This window comes from Branchiostoma lanceolatum, chromosome 6 (genome assembly GCF_035083965.1).
Source record: "Branchiostoma lanceolatum isolate klBraLanc5 chromosome 6, klBraLanc5.hap2, whole genome shotgun sequence".
Taxonomy (NCBI): domain Eukaryota; kingdom Metazoa; phylum Chordata; class Leptocardii; order Amphioxiformes; family Branchiostomatidae; genus Branchiostoma; species Branchiostoma lanceolatum.
This window is the reverse complement of record NC_089727.1, coordinates 10689396-10709977: the sequence shown is the minus strand read 5'-3', so window position 1 is coordinate 10709977 and position 20582 is coordinate 10689396. Positions and strand designations below refer to the sequence as shown.

The following is a 20582-nucleotide window of genomic DNA, read 5'->3' as shown; positions in this document are numbered from 1 at the left end:
CACAGTGCTCTCTATCCTCTATGGGCAATGAGGTTTCGGTCACCTCGCTATGGTGGGATAACGTTGGTTCGTCTACAGGTGGGATGGTTGGCACACGACTTTGATTGGCAGCCGCTCAAAAGGACATACATCATGACCTGTTCACAAAAACACTTCAACAGGAAATACACAATGTACGCAGGTAGTGGTAAGGAACTATGACGTCACCGCCGCCCACCGTGTTTTATTCATAACACATCCTCGGGGCAATACAACAAGGAGGCTTTGCTTCTAATTAGTGTCGAGAGAAACATTTGAGCATGAAGTACGCCATTTACGAGTCCTTTGGTGACGCACTTTAAGGCGTCTTCAGGGTGTCAGAAGCGGCACAAAATCAGTGGACGCCAGCCATTCGATGCATATATATGGTAGTGACAAACCTGGAGATAGGGTCTCATTTTTTATGTGAAAGATAACTTTGCATCAAAAATGTGTTATTTTCAAATTTTGAAGTAAGTGAGCATGTTATCGCCTTCCTTCAACAAGCTATCTGCCATCCCAAAATAAAGACCATAGCATGTTTAGGTGAAAAGGTGAAAAAATGGAAGTTCTGCTGCAGTACCAAGGCCACATACCAGGGGGCCCAAAATCGACCTTGACCTTTGTTCTCCCAACATCTACCCACATACCAAATGTCGTTACAATCCATCCAGACGTATGTACACACACACACCAACACAACTTATACAGATAACGTTACAAATGTAGTTCAAGCAACACACACACGAAGACTACACAGGCAGACAGACATACAGACACGCACCCGAAAACATAACCTCCTTGGCGAATGCAAAAATCAAAAACATGTCCTTCCGGTCGGAGTTTCTCGTGTCGGAAGAGTAACAAGACTACGCCACGTAGTGTTATCCAGTTACATGTTACATGTAAGATATTTACGGACCGGAATGAAGTTGGGGAAAGATGTCCGGGTGTCAGGCTTGCAGTATCCTCGGAGCAGCAACTACTAATAGCGGTTTCTAGTGATGCTCCGGAAATATTATGAGGCCACCCCTGCTACTTAAGCCCCTGTCACATTAAACTCACGTCGTACCTACGATGCACCTACGATGCATTCCCCGTACAACGCACGATGATCGCAGGTAAATCGTAGGTAAAATCAGTTATCGCAGATCGTCGGGCAATGTTCAAAATTTCATCCATCGTCGTACGATTTTTATAGCCCCATTTTAGGCTTTACTGCGGCCTTTTTATCTAATGATGAGGTGACGAATTCATAAATTTCGACCATGTTCTGATGGTTTCAATTACCCTGATATATTGCCGATGTTGATGCAAATTGTAACCATCAGAACACAATAGCAACCAGAAAACAGTGCCCCCGTAGAAAATCCTGGCGCGTGTCAGGTCCAGAACCAGGCGCATATGATTGCTTGATGTCTGTATACACGTGGGTTTATAATTAGATCATACCCCAGTCCTATCCTGTCGTTTTTTTCAGTTTCAGTTTTTCTGGACTTTTTAGGCCTATCATGTGCTTCAAGTCTTTTTGATGGACAATACAACTGACCTGCCATACTTTTTCTCGGGGCCATCCGCAAACTGTTCTCTTGGCAAACTAAAAATAAAGACAGGATAGGACTGCTGTCTGATCAAATCATGAACCTACGTGTATACAGACAGCAAACAATTGTATGCATCACCTGTGCGTGGTACTGGATCTGACACGTGGATAATCTAACCTTGGAAGCAGGCTAGGCTCTTCCACGGCCTCGTTGTTTTCAGGTTGTTACCGTGTTCTGGTGGTTACACTTTGCATCGACATTGGCAATATCAGGGAAAACTTAAGCTGCAAGAATGCGGTTGAAATCTATGAATTTGTCACTCATCATTAGAAAAAAGGGCCGTGGCAAAAGCCTGAATTGTGGGCTGCAAAAAATCGTACGACGATGGATGAAATGTTCAAAATCATTTTAGCTGTATTTTTCGACGTAGGTCGCTCGGCGATGGCTAATTTTACGTGCGATTTACCTGCGATTGACCTAGCTACACTAAAAAGAAACATCGTATGATGTACCTACGTTTTATGTGACCACGACGTCATATATCCTATTGCATCCGGTTTTCCCCCAAACGTACAACGTATGGTGCTGTCATGACGGAAGAAACCCCCATCGTAGGTACGACGTGAGTTTAATGTGACCCTAGCTTTAGTCGTCAAGTAGGCAATGTTTTCGGTTCCGTTTGTGTTTGTCAACTTGTTTTGTCTGTGGACAGCAAAAGTCAGGAAGTTGTGGATGGATCTTTTATAATATTTGAATTACTGAATTTTGTGTCTCTATCAGTTTTCAAAATATTGCCAGAAAAGTACAAATATACATCTTTTACATCCGAACGACCCCCAGTATCGTAACATGATAGATTTTCCACAATCGTTGTACAACTTTGTGTGGACCAGTTAACTCGCAGATTGTCGTTTTCAATACAATCAGGGAACAGAAAACAAATTTCTGCTCTTTTGGGTGGTAAATATGGCCTCTAAATCTCAAATGTAGAGTAAATGATGTTCCCGGCAGTTTTGCATGATACTGTCTCGACCAATTTTCAGCTTTATTGCTCTCAGAATCGATCAATCAAATAGTTTATTGATAAAACAAGAAACTAAAGTAGTCTAAACGTGATTACATCATGATTAAAACTAACAAGGTAGGCAAATTTTATGAAATTGTTACAGGACGAATAGATATTTTGGATTTTACGTGGATAGAAGCATAACATACAAGTAAGTTCATGTGGCCATATTGTCACCGGAGGCCATATACATTTCGTGAACCGCTGAAAACTTTAATACATATGCATTAAACGGTTAATCAACTTGAGAATTACTGTATTAGCGTATGTTCCCAAGCTAGTCTTGTTTGTGGTTCCAAGCCACTATTGCAGCTTACGTAAACCAAGCTAACTACTAACTCCATGCCAAGTATGCCAAAGTCCATCCATGCCAAGCTTCATAAGTTAGCTTTCATACTGTATCATACAGGGTATAGTCAACGTTACAGGGGCCGAAAAGATTTGTTCTTTGGTTGGATAGGAAATGGCCAAGAAATGCCTAAAAAAGTAAAGGTAGATGCTATTGTGCTAGGAGGGCAATGTGACCCGAAACGATTATTTTAAACCCGATTCATGATGTTCAAGGTCGCCAGTCAAGCGTCATGCAACAGTTAACGTTTTTACGTTACATCAACAAGTTCACGTGCACCAGATAGCATGGCCGATATTACTATTCACACTTGACATTTATCTCAAGATTATGCTAGATCAGACGACGACATGGTAATACTTTCTGCCCTATACAACGTACACGCGACATGTACGCGTTTCTGCCATGCCTGTTTAGGGGAACGACCTATCGACAACAATTTACGTAAGGTATGCTGCCCACCCCTCTGCACAGAGTGCCATCGCCCACCATGGTAGAGGGTCAGCCTGAAGACAGAATTTTCCTGTAAACGCGAATCCCCGCCACGGACAGGGAAAATGCCGTCCCCTACTCTATTGTAGGCGCCAGTCCTTCGTGTAATGGCACTACCATCCATCCAGACAGCGGACAGCGATGCCATGAGCTCACAGAAGGGGGAGCGCGAGGAATCTCTCAGCGGGTAAGCCGTAGTTTGCCAATCTGGGGCACGGTGACCTGGTGCGATGCTGGGCTATTCCATCGCGCCGCTTCGTGCCCTGATTTTTTTTACCCGCGTCCGAAAATATCATCCCAGTGCTTTACATTTGTACAACGATGTGAATGCATTCTTTAATTATCCTTTTATATTATAATTTTAAATGGAGGTATCATTTGTTCTGTAAAACTCGCCATGATACATGTTTTTACGACCGTGTTACGTAAAGTGTTGAATCTGATGCCGGTTTTATTCCCAGGGATCAATCCCAGTGCGCCGTGCATGAGAAGTTGAATGAACAAACAGATGTGAGGTGGGAAATCGAAACGTTTTCTGACTGCCAGGCTTCTCTGTTACCCTTTTCACATATTTGTGAAAAAGAAGTGCTCTCCCTGTGTTTGGTTGAAGGGCTGATAGAGAAGCCGGATCGTCCGAAAACGTTGCGTTGTTTCACCTCAACATCTGCTTGGAGATTTCGTGTGACGACACACGTCCATGAAAACCTCTACATTTATCAATCTTCCTCGTCATGATGGCACGCCTGTAGCGACGGTTTAGGAGAACAGGGAGCTAGCGTGTTGAGCAGGACAGGGTGAAGCCATACGTGCCTCAGAGACTGCGCAGTTAGCTGAGGGTCACCGTGACCCAAATCTGACCTGACGGTCCTGACCACTGAATTATCGACATTGCTTGTATCAGTATGATCATACCAGCTGCAGCCCTGTTGCAACTATAATGTCTAGGTATGAACCAATGGTAGCGACGTTTCCAGGCTCCGACTATTCTTGTTATGCCAAATTTGTTACACTCACATATCACCAAAAATTGTAGTGTGTATATTTGTAGATTTTGTACTGTAGTTGGGTTGGATCAGAAGCCAGTGGTTCAAATCCCATCCAACCTGTTGAGTTTTGAATCCCAGGTGTGTTGGTATGGACTGCTGCGGTAGAGGGGGAATGTAAGGTTGTTTTTTGTTTTTGTTTTTTTTTCTTCACATCAGGCTGAAAAAAAAAAAAATGACATTTTTCAATAAAGTAGGGGCGTAAACCACATTGTACATTTTTAACTTCCGCTGCAGCTTGTAACATTCATCACTCTAGTGTCCAGTGCTTTGTGTTGTACAGTTTACTGGATTCTGATTCAGTAATTCAGGTTCATTTCGCATCGTAGTAAAGAAATATACCTCCCCGCAGTCAAAACACTGATGTTCACACTTAAACTATGAGTGGATCAAACCTTACAGTCCAGTCTTACACAGCATGTACTTTCTGTTCAAAACTGGGTGTGTTGTGCCTGAAAGTGGTTAACCAGTAATGCAAAACAAGCAACAAGCAAATTTTTAACTCTTGACTAAATATTTAACGATGCCACTTTTTGGGGAGCTTTCGAGATGGTCTCTGTCTCATCTTCAACCTTGTGTGTCAGATCACGTCTTGGAGTTCTCTTTGGTTACTTTCAAACCAAATTCCTTCCCAATATATTCAAAACAAAACTGAGATAAGGTTTTGAAGAATTGTTCAATTCATAGATTTCGGAGCAGTGTTAGAAGCCAGCGTTTCTAAGCAGATGCAATACACCTACGCCTAGGCCTCCTACTAGTCCTAGATGTAGTCAGCTGATTGTGAAACTGATAGTGATACACAATCTTTACTCACGTCAGTAACTTTTCTTCACTAAGTAAGAAGGGCTCGAAATTTATTTTGGGGAACAGGTGCACTGGTGGACCTATCCTAAACTTAAGGTGTACGGAAAGAATTTTGGTAGAATTTTAGATGCACATCATAATAAAGTAGAATGTCAGTAAAATGTAATTACAAACCCTATACTGCCTCTCTTAAGAACTTCAACCTGTAATTCTATAGCTAACTTCAAAATATTAATACATCAAAGTACAACACAGGTTATATTGCCTTTTCCGATAATTGAATTTAAAGAAAATTCTGTATGCTAGTGTATAATATCACCTTTACGCTATACAAAAATTAGGTGCACAGCTCCAATTTTGGGTGCACAAAAGTGCACATGCACCCAGTATTTTGAGCCCTGCTAGAAAATAGTAACAGTTGAATAAACAGCATGTGTTTGTAATGTTTTAAGTTTAGAATTAGCTTGCAAACAGATGGTGAGTATGTGTAACAGTTCTCTCAATGTGGTCACATCCATTTGCTCACTTAACGTGCTCACGACACCAAAATTCAACATTTCGTGATTATGTTTACCCATAACACTATCATTTGCAGGGCTGTCTCCAGCTTTAGCTTTTTTCGTCCCATTCGTCGAGTCCATTTTTGTTGTTAAATCTGTCATTTTAAGCTTACGAAAATACATTTTCATCAATTTCATGTCATGAAGTTCAGATTTTTTGGACGGAAGGGGTGAAATATTTGTCCGTCCCAACAAGCAGAGGTAACCCAGTGTGCTTGGCTGAAAAGCTGTATAGCTACTTGCCTCACCTCAGTTGAGGATGATTGCCTTTTTATGTTTAGCCATACCTAGTATGGCTCAACATATTGTTTTTGTGCATGTTCTTCTTCTCCTCCTGCCAAATCTTCAAATCGATTCAACTCCGCCATTTTTTAATCAACCGACCTGAAATTTGGCAAGGAGGTAAAGAAAGCAAATACCCTCAGGTGATTTTAAAATTGCTTTGAAACAGGCCTTAAAATCATTTTTATGGAGGTTTTTTGGGGCATTTTTAGGCAATTTTTATATTTTTGGCTCCTGTGCCCTGGTATTACAAGCAAATGACCTGAAATTCGCTACAAGGGTGCCTTGAACATGTCCCTACAAGACTACAATCACATTTCTGGTGTACATCACTTCAAAATGTTTCGTTTTGGGTACTTTTGGACCCATTTTCAGACCAAAAACGGGTCAAAAGTGCTGTCCCCGTTCCATGTTCTATCTTAGAATCCATGTTCTATCTAAGGTTCCGGGCGTTCCATTTGCTGCTGGCCAAAGAACATGTGTTCTTTTCAGGTTACCTGAGGTCATGTTGCGGGTAAACACGCGAGCCATTGCAGTTTTAAACTGTAAGAAGCTCTTGGTGTCTCGCAGAACTTGTAGAGAGAATTGTTTTGCACGGGTGATTTTGGAACAGTCAATTTATGCATCGGGAGGGAGATTGGCAAAGTATGATGCTCTCGCAAATGCTGCCTTCCTACATGCAGTTAATATTTCGATTTGCCCAGGGGTTATTTTGGGACAACCCACTTCTTGCATGGGGAGGAGTATGGCTAAACATGCTGTATTTGCTCAGGGGCAAATGACGGCCTTTCTAGTTATATATCAGGTTACTAGTAGTTTATGTTAGCTCCATAGAACTGCTAATTTTGAAATATTACATTGGCTTCTTGTTGTCACTCTCACCATGAACTCAGCACATCTATGAATGTTTTGGCATCCATTCCTATTTTTACCTTCACATTTCGCACTTTTTCTTCTTCCTCTTCTTCTTAACAAATAAGGTCAATGACCTGTACCAGACAGCATTGTTTGTTGTTGTGAAATGAAACCCTCTCTATTCAACAGAATAGGTATTAGTACTAAGTAGGTCAGTTGCCTCTGATTCTCCTGACTGATTCTGCTTAGCAATTCCTTCAAACATGTATGTTCTTAGCCAACCTTTCACATTCTGTATCCTGCCTTGTTTCGTTTGTTTTGTTTTTTGAAAAACAGACCTGCTTTAAGATGCGTGTGTGACCTTGCGGTGTGGTCCTCTCCCAAGGTCGACCTTGGCTGCCCCAGGAGTCCAAACTGGTTCAACACGACCTGATTCTGTCTGGATCACAAAGTGCATTCTGGGTGTAAAGGTTATAAATAGGTTCTCTGTGAACTCTGTGACAAGACTTGGACTGATAGACACACAGGCCAGGCAGGAATGTCATGCCACTAGTAGTATACAAACAATCAGTAGCACCCATATGGCCACTCTCTCTCTCTCTTTCACTTTTTCTTCTGCCAAATTACAATCTCTGCCCTTATGTGAGAATGAGTTTAATTGCATATCATAGTATAACGTAGAACGTCGTTTTTTAGCATATTATAACGTAGAACATCATTTCTAAGAATCAGTAAGATAACGGCCCTTTTGCGCATCCGTACGAGAAAGTACGACTGGCTGACGTTGGAATGTCGACGTTTCCTGGTCCGCGTTTGAAATGAACAGTTTAGTTTGAGGATTCACCGCATACAGTCATATTTTTCATTGTCGTGTCCTGTAACTTGCTGCCGTCCGTTGTCTCCTGAACATCGTCTTCTCACACAGCAGCATCCTGAACTATAGGGAGAGTAACAACAACCACCAGTCCCTCCACTAACATATGTCATATGTTTAATAGTTGTTGCCATACATTGTACCATGTACAATTGCCGTGCAATAAATAAAGTTCTTCTTCTTGAAGAGATTTGGGCTCAGGACAATCCCGGATTGTCTTAGCTCTTAGGATTGAAGGTTGAAGTCTCTCCCAGGACAGATTGGAATCGAGATCCGTCCAAAGGCAACCCTTGATTCTACTAGTTCGGATTGTGTTAGGGTTAAACTAACTCTTCTAATCCTAACCAAATCTGTACCAGTAGAATTGCAGATTGTTCAAGAAGAGGTCCCAATCGCAATCAAAGTAAAATAGATTCTAGTTTGTCCTAGGACAGATTGCAATGGCAATACTGGGTACGTTTGCACGCAAAATTGGAGCTGTGTACCTAATTTTTGACTGTGGGTGCACTAGTACAACTAGATATTTTTGTAGGCTTAAGGCACAATTAAACGCTAGTATACAGAATATTCTTGAAAGAAAAAACAATATAACCTATAATTTGTACTTTGTTTGATGTATTACTAGTACTTGTTAAAAATTTTGAAGTTCATAGAATTACAAATTGAAGTTCTGAAAAGAGACAGTAAGGTTTGTAATTGCATTTTGCTGACATTCTACCTTATTTTATATTGTGCAGTGTGCACCCAAAATTCTATCTGTGCACCTAAATTTGTAGTTCCAAAATGAATTTCGAGCCATGGTTGATACGTTACCTGTACTAGTATGCAGAAAGAAACTATTTTCAGACCTGATGCGGATATTGTGGTTCCATTGGTATATGTGACTTTGCATTTTGAATGTTCCTATCTTGGACCCATACAGGTGCTATGAAGAGGGCAGTCTGCAAAGTCCCGTCAAGTGGGATGAGTGAGTACCTTTTATCTGTCTACTCTGACAATTCTGTAGTTAAGTAGTTGTAGTGAGTACCTGAATTTTTAGTGTTTTGTAAAGTTTTATGTCTTCTTCTGTATATGTCTAAACAAGAGAAAGTTTTAATATTTCTACATTCTTTTCACATTGCGTTGGACAATCTAAATTTCAGCTGTTTTTCCAGTCCCAAGCAGACGACATCCTTTTCTGTGCGAGCTAACATGACGCATGTCCAAGATTCCCCCCCACAAATGGAAGTTCTATAAAACATACTTTTACAAAGTCATTGTTGATGGAAATAGAATAGTGGTAAAATTATGCTACATTTTTTCAGCAGCAAATCTGAGGGGAGATGCCCTCACTTGAGACACTTTTTCAGCCTCTTGAACTTATTGCACTCCATCACTAGTTGCCAGAGAATGGTTTGGTTTTGATGAATGAAATTTGGAAACCTTAAATTAGTTAAAGGTACTTGTTGTAGAATTTCGGCCCAAATTTCAAATATTCTGAATCCAAAAATCTCCATTCAGAAAGCAAGCTACTCAAAGTCCAGTTTTTGGTAGTTTACTGAAAACTCGCCAGCCTGAGCAAAATGTCTGACAACTCGGGCAGCGGTGGAAAATGCACAAATTTCTTCATACCATAGTTGCTACCCTAGTCATTGTACCGTAACTTGGCTGAGAAATGGTTGATAAGACCATCTTGTCGGGAAGAATAGACAGATTGCTGTTAGATGGTAACGAGGCCTTTAGCAGTGCCCAGTTTTGTAGCAGAAGGGTGCCAGAGGTAAATGACATTAGCAGAAGCTCAATATGTAATCCCCAATTAGCCCTACAGTTAGCTGGACATGTGCCCACCTGCTACCACACTCACAGTTCAATATTTGGTGCAGTATGTACAGAGGAATAGTTGTTCAGAGAGTAGTTGAGTTGCCCTCATTGTAACATATGTGCACAACTAGAAAAAGACATTCAAAAATATTTTCAGAAGTGCCCAAGATAGTCTGCAAACTGTATATTAATTGCATATTAACTGCACTGACCGGCGTCCAATCATAGTCCCTAATGGTGCGTGGGTGTGTTTATTTGAATCTATCACTGATTTTAGCAGAATTAGTGTGAATAGATGAAAGCTGTCACTGCCTCCTGGTAATGACATTATTATAAACATAGTTACTGACGTATGAAGAACTCAGCTGAGTTGTCAGAGATCATAACATTACAAAGTTATACACTTGTAAAAGAGGTGTTAAAGGCTAAAAAGAAGAGTCAAGAAGTACGAAAACATGGTTATGATTGGCCAAATGACTGAAAAAAACGCCTCTGGCGATGTGTGGGGGCGGATCCTGATGAAGCACATGTAAAGAGGAATCTGCTATGTGATTGATCTTAAGCTGTACGTTCTATATAAAGTCAGCCCTGGAGATGAGTAGCTTCACATCCAGTTTGCTTAAGTCTCATCCTTACTGAAGTGTAACCACCTGATGATACTATGAGATAATATACATATACAGGGGTTTTTCTTGGAAAAAAATTGCAATGGGGGGAGCATTACATGGGAGTGGGGAGATGGTGTGGAGTTTTAGAGAATTTTAAGTTAAAATGGGGCAATCTAAAACATCCTGAGGGGCAAAATTACTGTCAGACAGGTCACAGTTGAAGACTGGCCACATGTGACCTAGTGGCATTCCTGGTCAATCAGCATTGTATGCTTGTCAGAGGATCTGCTCCCCAGGGTAGCAGCAGATGACAGATCAGTACCATAGACAGCACGAGTAACTGTAGCAGCAGATTACAGATCAGCACCATAGACAGCACTAGTAACTGTAGCAGCAGATGGCAGATCAGTACCCTGGACAGCACTAGTCACTGTAGTAGCAGATGACAGAACAGTACCATGGACAGCACTAGTAACTGTAGCAGCAGATGGCAGATCAGCACCATGGACAGCACTAGTAACTGTAGCAGCAGATGACAGATCAGTACCTTAGACAGCACTAGTAACTGTAGCAGCAGATGACAGACCAGTACCATGGAGCACTAGTAACTGTAGCAGCAGATGACAGATCAGTACCTTAGGTAGCAGTAGTAACTGTAGTAGCAGATGACAGATCAGTACCATGGACAGCACTAGTAATTGTAGCAGCAGATGGCAGATCAGTACCATGGACAGCACTAGTAATTGTAGCAGCAGATGACAGATCAGTACCATAGGCCGCACTAGTAACTGTAGCAGCAGATGACAGATCAGCACCATGGACAGCACTAGTAACTGTAGCAGCAGATGACAGATCAGTACCATGGACAGCACTAGTAACTCTAGCAGCAGATGACAGATCAGCACCGTGGACAGCACTAGTAACTGTAGCAGCAGATGACAGATCAGCACCGTGGACAGCACTAGTAACTGTAGCAGCAGATGACAGATCAGCACCATGGACAGCACTAGTAACTGTAGCAGCAGATGACAGATCAGCACCATGGACAGCACTAGCAACTGTAGCAGCAGATGGCAGATCAGTACCATGGACCACACTAGTAATTATAGCAGCAGATGACAGATCAGCACCGTGGACAGCACTAGTAACTGTAGCAGCAGATGACAGATCAGCACCGTGGACAGCACTAGTAACTGTAGCAGCAGATGACAGATCAGTACCATGGACAGCACTAGTAACTGTAGCAGCAGATGACAAGACCAGTACCATAGACAACACTAGCAACTGTAGCAACAGATGGCAGATCAGCACCATAGGCAGCACTAGCAACTGTAGCAGCAGATGACAGATCAGTACCATGGACAGCACTAGTAACTGTAGCAGCAGATGACAGATCAGCACCATAGACAGTAGTAGTAACTGTAACAACAAATGGCCAGTGGATATCAGTGAATATTACATGTAATTGCCTATCAAACAAAAACCTTTCTCGCAAAGTTTTCCCCTGCTAGTTTTAAGTACAAAATTTGAAGCTAAATCATTTGGTGTACTTCATCCGGGAACTCAAATTCTTTTTACATTATTTGTGATTTTTAAAATTTATTTTTAAGATGTAGATGCGATATTTTGATTCCAGTTCCTGTTTTATTTCTGTACTTTCTAATTTGGAGATGTCTATCTTAAGAGCACATCAAGACGGTGAAACCAGTGCCCTGTGAAGGCTTTTGAACGATGAACATTATGAATATGATATGATATGATATGTGCATGATAATCCATTGATGACTACATTCGTAGCTCTGGGATGATGGCAGCGTTGAGACGGAATTCGACCGGTTTCAACTTTATTCGTCTTTATCAAGAATGATGACTACTAGTATACAGGGTTTTTAGATTGTACCCATCAGGAGTACAAGTCATGGAGAAAAGTCTTTTGCATCAATCAATGTGATTTGCAGGCAGTATTAGGAAAGTCGTCCCAAATATACAGATATGCATAACTGCTACGTCGGGTTAGGTGATATGTCATGCATGTAATGTGAAGTCAAGTGAAGTGGTTTTAAGAATTTGCCAGTGACACTTGAAATAGGCTTTGCCCCCACACTTGAGGGTACATCTAATGGTAGCATTACTGTGCCCACTTACATGTACATCATGGGCACTCATGCTTAGGCCACACCAATTTCATTTCTTGATTCTCAGATCTTATCTAAAAAACGTCATATGTGCCTGATGATTCAGGATATGACTGAACCCATTATTGCTCATATTTTGAAACCAAGAGCTGAAGGAAGTCATTGTCTTCCTAGTCATAACACATACAGCTTTTCCAGTTCCATGAATGACATAAGTTATTTCCCAATAAGTGTGCATGCTAAAATGACTTAATGTGAGATCGCAAAGCACTTGATAGATGTAGGGTGGCATATTCAAAGACTTGACTTGACTTAAAACTTGACTTAAAATATTTCTGGTTCTCTTTTATAGATTTATCTTCCTTAATTGAATTCTAATCTAGCCATCAATCAATGTTCACCCCCCAGCATCTTGACTGCTTCCCCACAGTATTGCTACATGTCGTGTGATGTTCAGCAAAGGAAAATAAGTGTCTTCCCTCGGTGTCTCGAACATGTACATGATAGTACATCTTGTCAGCACTTTTTTTCATCTCCCGCGCTCATGGAGGCAATGGGAGGAGAACAAAATGTCCACACATATCATAGTAGACGTTGCCATTGACCCCATAGATGACATCTACCGGCATGTTTTAAATCTGGAAAAGATAGTGCATGAAGCAATTGCTGAGGTCACCTGTCAGTAAGCTAAAGGTCAAGCGATCTAGTTCTTTGGTCACTTGAATATCCGAGGAAGACTGCAGAGGCACAGCCGTAAAGCTGATGCGCTAATGCTATTGTGTTGGAGCAAAGTGTACGATGTTTTATATTTAACTGAGGGAGAGATAGATATCATATACGCAGATGAAACTGCATTTGCATGATTAGTGAGAAAATCCTATGATGCCATGGTGGTAATTAACGGAAATTTAATATTACAATATCAACAATACAAAACAAGTCATTACATATGGTGGTGGGTAGGTCTCATCAAGACCTACCCACATAGCATGCATAAGAACACAGGGAACAATTTTATTTACAACAAGAGCTATCTACCACTAAAAAACCACGACCATGGCATGTCCATAACATAAATCTAAATCGACAGTTCATTTCGAGGTCTCATCAAGACCTACCCACATATCAAATATCAAGACAATCCACCCAGCTGGGCAGGCATTCTCTAGTTATTGTGTACACATGTACATGCACATACAGAGACACACACACACTCATACACATACACACTACACACACACACACACTCACACACATACACACTCACACACATACACACTCACTCACACACACATACACACACACACACACACATACACACTCACTCACACACACATACATACACACATACACACACACACACACTCATACACACACAGCACTGAAAACATAACCTTCTTGTTCAGATCAGAAATAGAAGATCAAAGACTCAGTGTGATCTCAAGGCAGTACAGGAGGCGCACCCACAAGAAGGTTGCAGCCTTCTGTAAATCTTGCTTTTCTATTCCTGACCAGCAGCTTCCAATGAATATATACTTTGGCATTAGCAAAGCTCAACTAGCCAGCTATACCTACATTATTGTAAGGTTATATAAGTATTATAACTGACAGTATGTATCCCCCACTTAGACAGCCATTATATAAACCAGCTAGTTCGCATCAAAGCAAGAGAGGAACTCAAGATTGTGTTTACAAAGCCAATATCTGTGTGACTTTAGTTGGATATTCATGTTCAATGCATCAGGACAAGTTGGAACTGCAAACTTTAAAGGAAAAGTGAAGGTTTTTAAGAAACATGATTTCAGGGAAACAGTGAGTGTTCCAATCAACATATCAGCTTTTCTTTGACAGACAATATGGTTACGGCATTCAAGAGTTTAGTCTGTTATGTTTTTGGATGCAAGTTTGATGTTTTGTATAAATGATCAGTTTCTGTAATTCTTGAAATTTTTTGCGGTAGTTTTGCTTTCTCGGTGAAGCAGTCACTGTGAAAACTGCGAACATTAAACTGGTGTGTCCAGTACTACCGCAAACTTAAAACCACTGCGAACACTCCATTTTCTCCCTGTTGCAAAATTAAATCACCTGGAACTTAAAGGCATTTACAGTGTGTGACTCTTTACTACTCATGAGAAGTGATTTTTGTTTATAAATTGTTATACACCTTGACATAAGAGACCCTAGCTACTGATGGAAATGTTCTAGTGTCTACCCTGAATGTACGATACACAAAATGGTACGATACACAAAACCAAACAGGATCGGGTCCATGTTCAGATCCAACTATGCTATACCAGCACATACCCATCCCTACTGTTGAACTACTGGCTGATAAAACATACATCCCAATTTTGGTTGTCACTGATTATTTCCCTGAGTGCAGAGTATGCCTGCTGACTATAATTTGAACAACAGCTGCATGAATAAATGTATGAAAATGATAGAATCCTTGTTCTCTGTTAAAAAGCTATGAATGTCCATTTATAGTAAATACTGAACACAGGTAAACAGTAGATTAGAGGCTGTCCCTACAGTTTATACTGAGTGACCCTTAGTAGTAGTTCCATGAACAGCTTTATGATCAGGTCGGTAATCATAAGTCATTTCAGGATTAAGTCCTTACAGTACAACCACTTTTCTTACCTGCCAATGTCTCCGCAACTAGTGATGAGCTGCCTTCACCTGGGTGTAAAGAAATCTTCTTGCAGCTAACTTCAATGGGCATCCGACATGCTGATTTTGTTATTCCCATAACATCATGGGACGAAACTCCTAATTGTTCACAAGAATTTGACATGAACATCCTGTGAGGTGTGAAAATCAAGTTTAACACAATTACTGACAAGACCTCCAAAAAGGGGGCAGCAGTCTTTGCTCTCTCCATAAACCTTTCACCCCTCTTGAGCCAGTGGAAGTAAAAGAACCCAACACACTTGTCAAGAAGAGTAGGGGTAATCTGGTGTGCTTGATAAGCCCAAAACACGAGCCATAGCAAAGATGCATTGCACTGCCACTAGCTACTTGAAAAAGCATGAGGATGACTGCTTTACTTTTACTGGAAGTACATAGGGTAGGCTAAGGTCCCCTTTTCACTAGACAGCGATCACCGAGTGACCATACAGCGGCCGTAATCGGATTTTTGTGACCATTGATTTTATTATTGGGATTTGATGTAAGATGTAAAAGCATGATTTAAAAGATAATAAAACACAAAACATAAAAGATTTTGTTCCATTACTATGACATTCAATGAGCATTCTGTCAAATCTCTGGTCACTCAGCGGTTGTGCAGTAGTTGCAGCCTCCAGTGGAAAGGGGTATAAAATGTGATGGGGCTCCCGACTTTCGTTAAGTCAGCTTTGATGTGAGAGACTTTAATTACCAACGTCATGTCCTGTCATAGAGTTCCCTCGTGACTATTTATGCTATTATTGTTTGTGATATTAGACCCAGGACTACTCGACCATAGTGAGAGTTTCCCAGTTAAAGAAATAAAGTGGAAGTGTAAAAAGGGCCATATGTTCAACACAGTTCACATTTTTGAGGTGTTTTGTATTCGTGATGGATGTAAGTGCTTCTTGGTGAATTGATATCAACTAATCAGAGCGTGGTTTTCTTCTGTTTCAGTGAATCTTCCTTCATGTATGATGACATGGAAGAAGACGAAAAGGACAGGAACAAAAGGTGAGGACATGTTTATCTTACAGTTACAAGTCCAGGCCACACCTTTGCAATGTGTGGAGAAGATCTGCTATCACATGAATGATCTTTGACTATTGTGGATAGCACTGTGAAATCTCTCACATTTTAAGGCCACACTAGGTTGATTTTGTATATAATGATTCTTTGGACACCCCAAATCCAGTGCAAGGTTGAAAAAAGCAACATGGCCTGAGGACTGAGGCCGTATAAGATACATACGAAGACCTACATGTATTTGCGTAAGTAAGGACAAAAAAACTATATATGGTACAAGGCCAAAGCAAGTAAATTTTATGGATGACGTCCTCCGCAGACTCCAAAATTAATGAGATAGGGCAAAAAAAAAAAAGACGGGCAAAAAAAACAGGATTCCTATATTTTCAAATTTTGAGATCATGAATCTTGTTTTAGACAAGACTTGAGGCAACAAAATATGATATCACGACCAACAGGTCCTGTATTCAACCAATGAGGTTTCATATATAATATAAAACCTCCTTGATTCAACAGCAAACATGTCATACCATCATGGGCATTCTGGAATACCTGGGCAGCAACTATATTCAACTGAGTATTCATATGGAACACCCTGTCAACACATGCCATCAAATGCGAGCAATTGAGCCTCAAGTTCTGCTGGATCATATCAAACAATTGCACAACACAGAGCCTTTGTTGGACATATCATCGGAGGGCAATGAAATTTCGATTTTGTTAGTAGTTCACTTCATTCAAGAACAGCACATTAGATTACACGTTGTTGATAATAACGGCACAGAAAGTACACACTATATTACAAGTTTGGCATGAGGGCTGCACAGTGTCTTCCTGTAAGTTGGTGACGATGAGCAATCTTGTTACAGCTTGCATACACAATAATTGTACAACGCATTTGTATGGAGTTTTCATCATTCTTACATGTGCATATGCCTTTTTATGGCATCTAGAACATTTTTGCGATAGAGCTGACTGTAGTTAAACTGTTTGCGACATATTGTACTATTTTCGGTATGTTGACCATTGCCGAAGGGTAAACAAAATCTTGTTTTTTTTTCGAAATCAGGCGAAAATTAATGAGCGCGCTGATGTCATCCATAAAATTTACTTGCTGTGACCCAATGTATAATTCCATATTCATGTGGTAAATGACAGGAATTTCATACCTGGGACATTTAGAAAAGGTGGACATCCCATTTAGGCATGATGAATCATGCAAATTAGAGCCTAATTTACATCATTGATAAGGAAATGCTACAAATTACAATAGCCTTCTTTGCTTGAAGATAAGACTTTCATACTTTGATGAACAATTTGTGTAGATATCAACTGATTTTTGCCAATGAGAACGCAAATGCACAAAAGTTAACATCATTTAGCGAAGGTATGACGTCATAAAAGTCATGTGATTCCCAAGGTCAGCAAAGAACAGAAGGGTTACACGTGAGGTTGTCTCTTTGCCCGGGGGTCTCCAACATCATATGTAGGAAAACGTGAGTGTGGAGGGGAGAACAAAGGAGCTACGGACACACCTGACTACGTCCTAATAACGCCTCCGGGGCTCCTGTCAAGATTGCAGATATGTTGGTCTTTATACTCCAGTTAACATCAAGGATTAAAGAAGAAGACTGCAAAGTTTACATTTCAACCTGAAATGTCTTGGAAAAAGTTTATGTTTCAAATCATACCTGCAGTAACTAATATGCTTAGCTAGATGTAGGCAGCGTCAAATGTTTGTTGCTTGTCAACGGTAGTCTTCTGTTCGTCATGTCATGATTGTGGGAGTCCTGGTTTGACCTGACAGAGACTCGAGACTCCAGAACAATGGACAGCTACACTTGCAATCTGACATAGCACACGTACAGATTCTGGGACTGAGCGACCATATAGACTTCTCTTCGAACCTTGTTGGCATTTTTCACAAAAAAAAGTACAAATGACAGAGGAAGAGGGTTTGGAAATGTGGACATTTTGGGGAGAAATTAGACCACAAGATCATCTGTCATGAACTGTGAAAGTTAACTACAGGACAAATGGCTGTCAGGACTACTGCACATACATGCCTGCAGGGCATTGCTGCAGAGGGGTACCCTGGATTTGAGATAATTACAGGTTGTAGGTTGACCTGAGCTGAAGTTCTACTTCATACCTGTGCAGCGTCCTGCCAACTGCGGCCAGAGTCCACAGCGCAAGGTTCGGACAACAGGCTCGTAGGTCCCGGCTGTGAAGAAGCTTGTAGTTCACTCTCCTGAGTGAAGCCCTTTTCTTGAGTTCTTGGTAGTTTGTTTGGTTTTGCAAAGGCATGGCAGTGGAGAGAAGATGCAGGGTATCCCAGGTGTATCAGGACTTTAGACAGGAACAAAGTAGCTGGAGGAAGAAGATGGAAGAATCGGCGGGCTGGGCTCCCGGGTACCTGGCACATGACATGGTGTTTCAGACCTACTATGTTTCAGCATACGAGATGGAAAGGTATGTATGGATGTTGGGTTTTTACAGGAGTCTACGGGTATGAAAAGGGGCAGTTTGTCGTTCCAGTGTTTGGTACCGTAGTATGATTACTCTGAGTGTGCAGTATGCATATTTTCCTGATCCTGCTACCTCGGGAAGGAACATGCATGTAAGGATATCGAGTCAGCTTCTGAAGGCGGTTGCAGCGTTGGCAACCACATGTCGTATCAGATTTGCGATCAGCAGTCACGGCAGCCATGGCCTCTCGGCTCAGGTCCCCTCCAACAGTCTCTGCACAGGCAGGCAGCAAGTTTTCTGTCTGGGCACCCTCCCCCATGTCGTGGAGTGTAGGGTGGATATCGATGTGGATTATCATTGCAGAAAGTGTTCACTTGGGAGGGTTCACCTGGGGTGACCCTTCTGTATCTGTTAGGCATGCAATCTGCATTATGTTCTGCTATGCACTTTTAGACCACAGATTTTATTCTTAGGCTGGATACTTGTATGTTATTCTATTTCTATAGCTCTTTGTAAATTTCTAAGATAGAATTCATGCAAAGTCCAGTCAATGCATGGCACATAGGTCAGCAAGTTCCCTTGCTGTTTCAGTAGCAGGGGATATTTTTACAGGGAGGGGTTGGTAGCCTTTTCCCTTTAACGTGCTTGAGGCACCTCCTGAAACACGGGAGCCCCATTTTACGCCCCTTCTGAAAGACGGTTGCAGCCCCAAGCGAAATGTCTCCAACATAGAATTGAACCGGGGTCTCCCAGTTACCAACTAATTGGAACCCACCAGGAGCTCAACTGTGAGGCTGCTACCAGTTGAGCTACATGGACATCCTGATTTCAAGGGGTAAACACTTAAAACATTGATAAATCCACTTCTTTCACTTGCCACACCGTCCGCACTGGAAAGGGTCTTCGGTGTTGGCGACGGACTTGACAACTGGACAAAACTCAGACATTCAGCACCAAGTCCCAACTGATGATGATAACTTAGTACGCGCCTGGCCGCAGTATACTACAGATTTCGGGACCGACTCTCGCAGACTCTCCTTCAGTGACTACATGCACGTACACCACATTGAAATTGGCCTAATAGTAATAGTTCAATTAGCATGCCAGAGGGTTTGTTCAGCTAGGGAAAGGCTTAGACGACCATCATAGCCAGAGGGCATGTTCCTGCAGCACAAGACAAAATCCAGGATCTTTTCATCATGCAACATTTCTTATACCAGCGTCATTGTTGCTGAAACATTTTTTTCTACTTCACAGAGGTACAACGCTAGTATTTGACTGCCTCTAGGTCCAGGGCTAGAAATTCATTTTGGAAAGTAGCTGCACCAGTGCACCTGGCCAAAATATTTAGTCGCATAGAAAAATTATTTTGGTGTGCACAACATGAAAAAAGTAAAATGTCAGCAAGACCGATATTACAAATCTTACTTCATCTCTGCAGAACTTGAATCCGAAATTCTATAATACAACTTTTTAAAATTTTAAACAAGCTTAGGTGTTTTTTTTTCTGACACCTTAATACCAAGAATATGCTGTATACTAGTGTACAATAGTATCTTTATGTACATAATCATAGACAAATATCTAGCTGCACCTTTGCAAAAGCGCATATGCACCCTGGGTTTTCAAGATATGATTGAATACCTTAAAAAGTCATACCTACACCTAGGGGAATATAACTAATAACTGGGGTAGTGCTTAATATTTGCCTTAGTATTGAATGTCTTTTTCTATCTTTGTTCATGACACTTGCTGTATCTTTCCTGGACAGGCAATCTCGGAACCGCAGCGAAAAGAAGCGCAGAGACCAGTTCAACATTCTTATCAATGAACTGTGCAGTATGGTGTCCAGTAACAACCGAAAAATGGACAAGTCTTCTGTGCTGCAGTCCACAATCGCATTTCTTAAAAGGAATAAAGGTAGGATCACTATTATGTTTGATATGTACGATTGATGAACCCTAAGTTTTAACATTTATAGTCACTG

At 41.2% G+C, this 20582-nt stretch overlaps 1 protein-coding gene across 3 annotated transcripts in view; it reads left to right on the top strand.

The window, feature by feature from the left end:
• Positions 1 to 3438: 3438 nt before the first annotated feature.
• The window catches only part of LOC136436530 (neuronal PAS domain-containing protein 2-like), a 31771-nt gene continuing 14627 nt past the window's right edge, over positions 3439 to 20582 (top strand). Inside the window, exons 1-4 of one of the 3 annotated variants that reach the window (XM_066430562.1) lie at positions 3439 to 3656; positions 8810 to 8854; positions 16058 to 16114; positions 20367 to 20515. In XM_066430562.1, the coding sequence (XP_066286659.1) occupies positions 3577 to 3656; positions 8810 to 8854; positions 16058 to 16114; positions 20367 to 20515 (331 nt within the window). In that variant the 5' untranslated portion in view covers positions 3439 to 3576. Of the gene's footprint in view, positions 3657 to 8809; positions 8855 to 16057; positions 16115 to 16295; positions 16372 to 16422; positions 18599 to 20366; positions 20516 to 20582 lie in introns of those variants that run through there. The other 2 variants (XM_066430564.1, XM_066430563.1) reach the window with 2 other exon arrangements.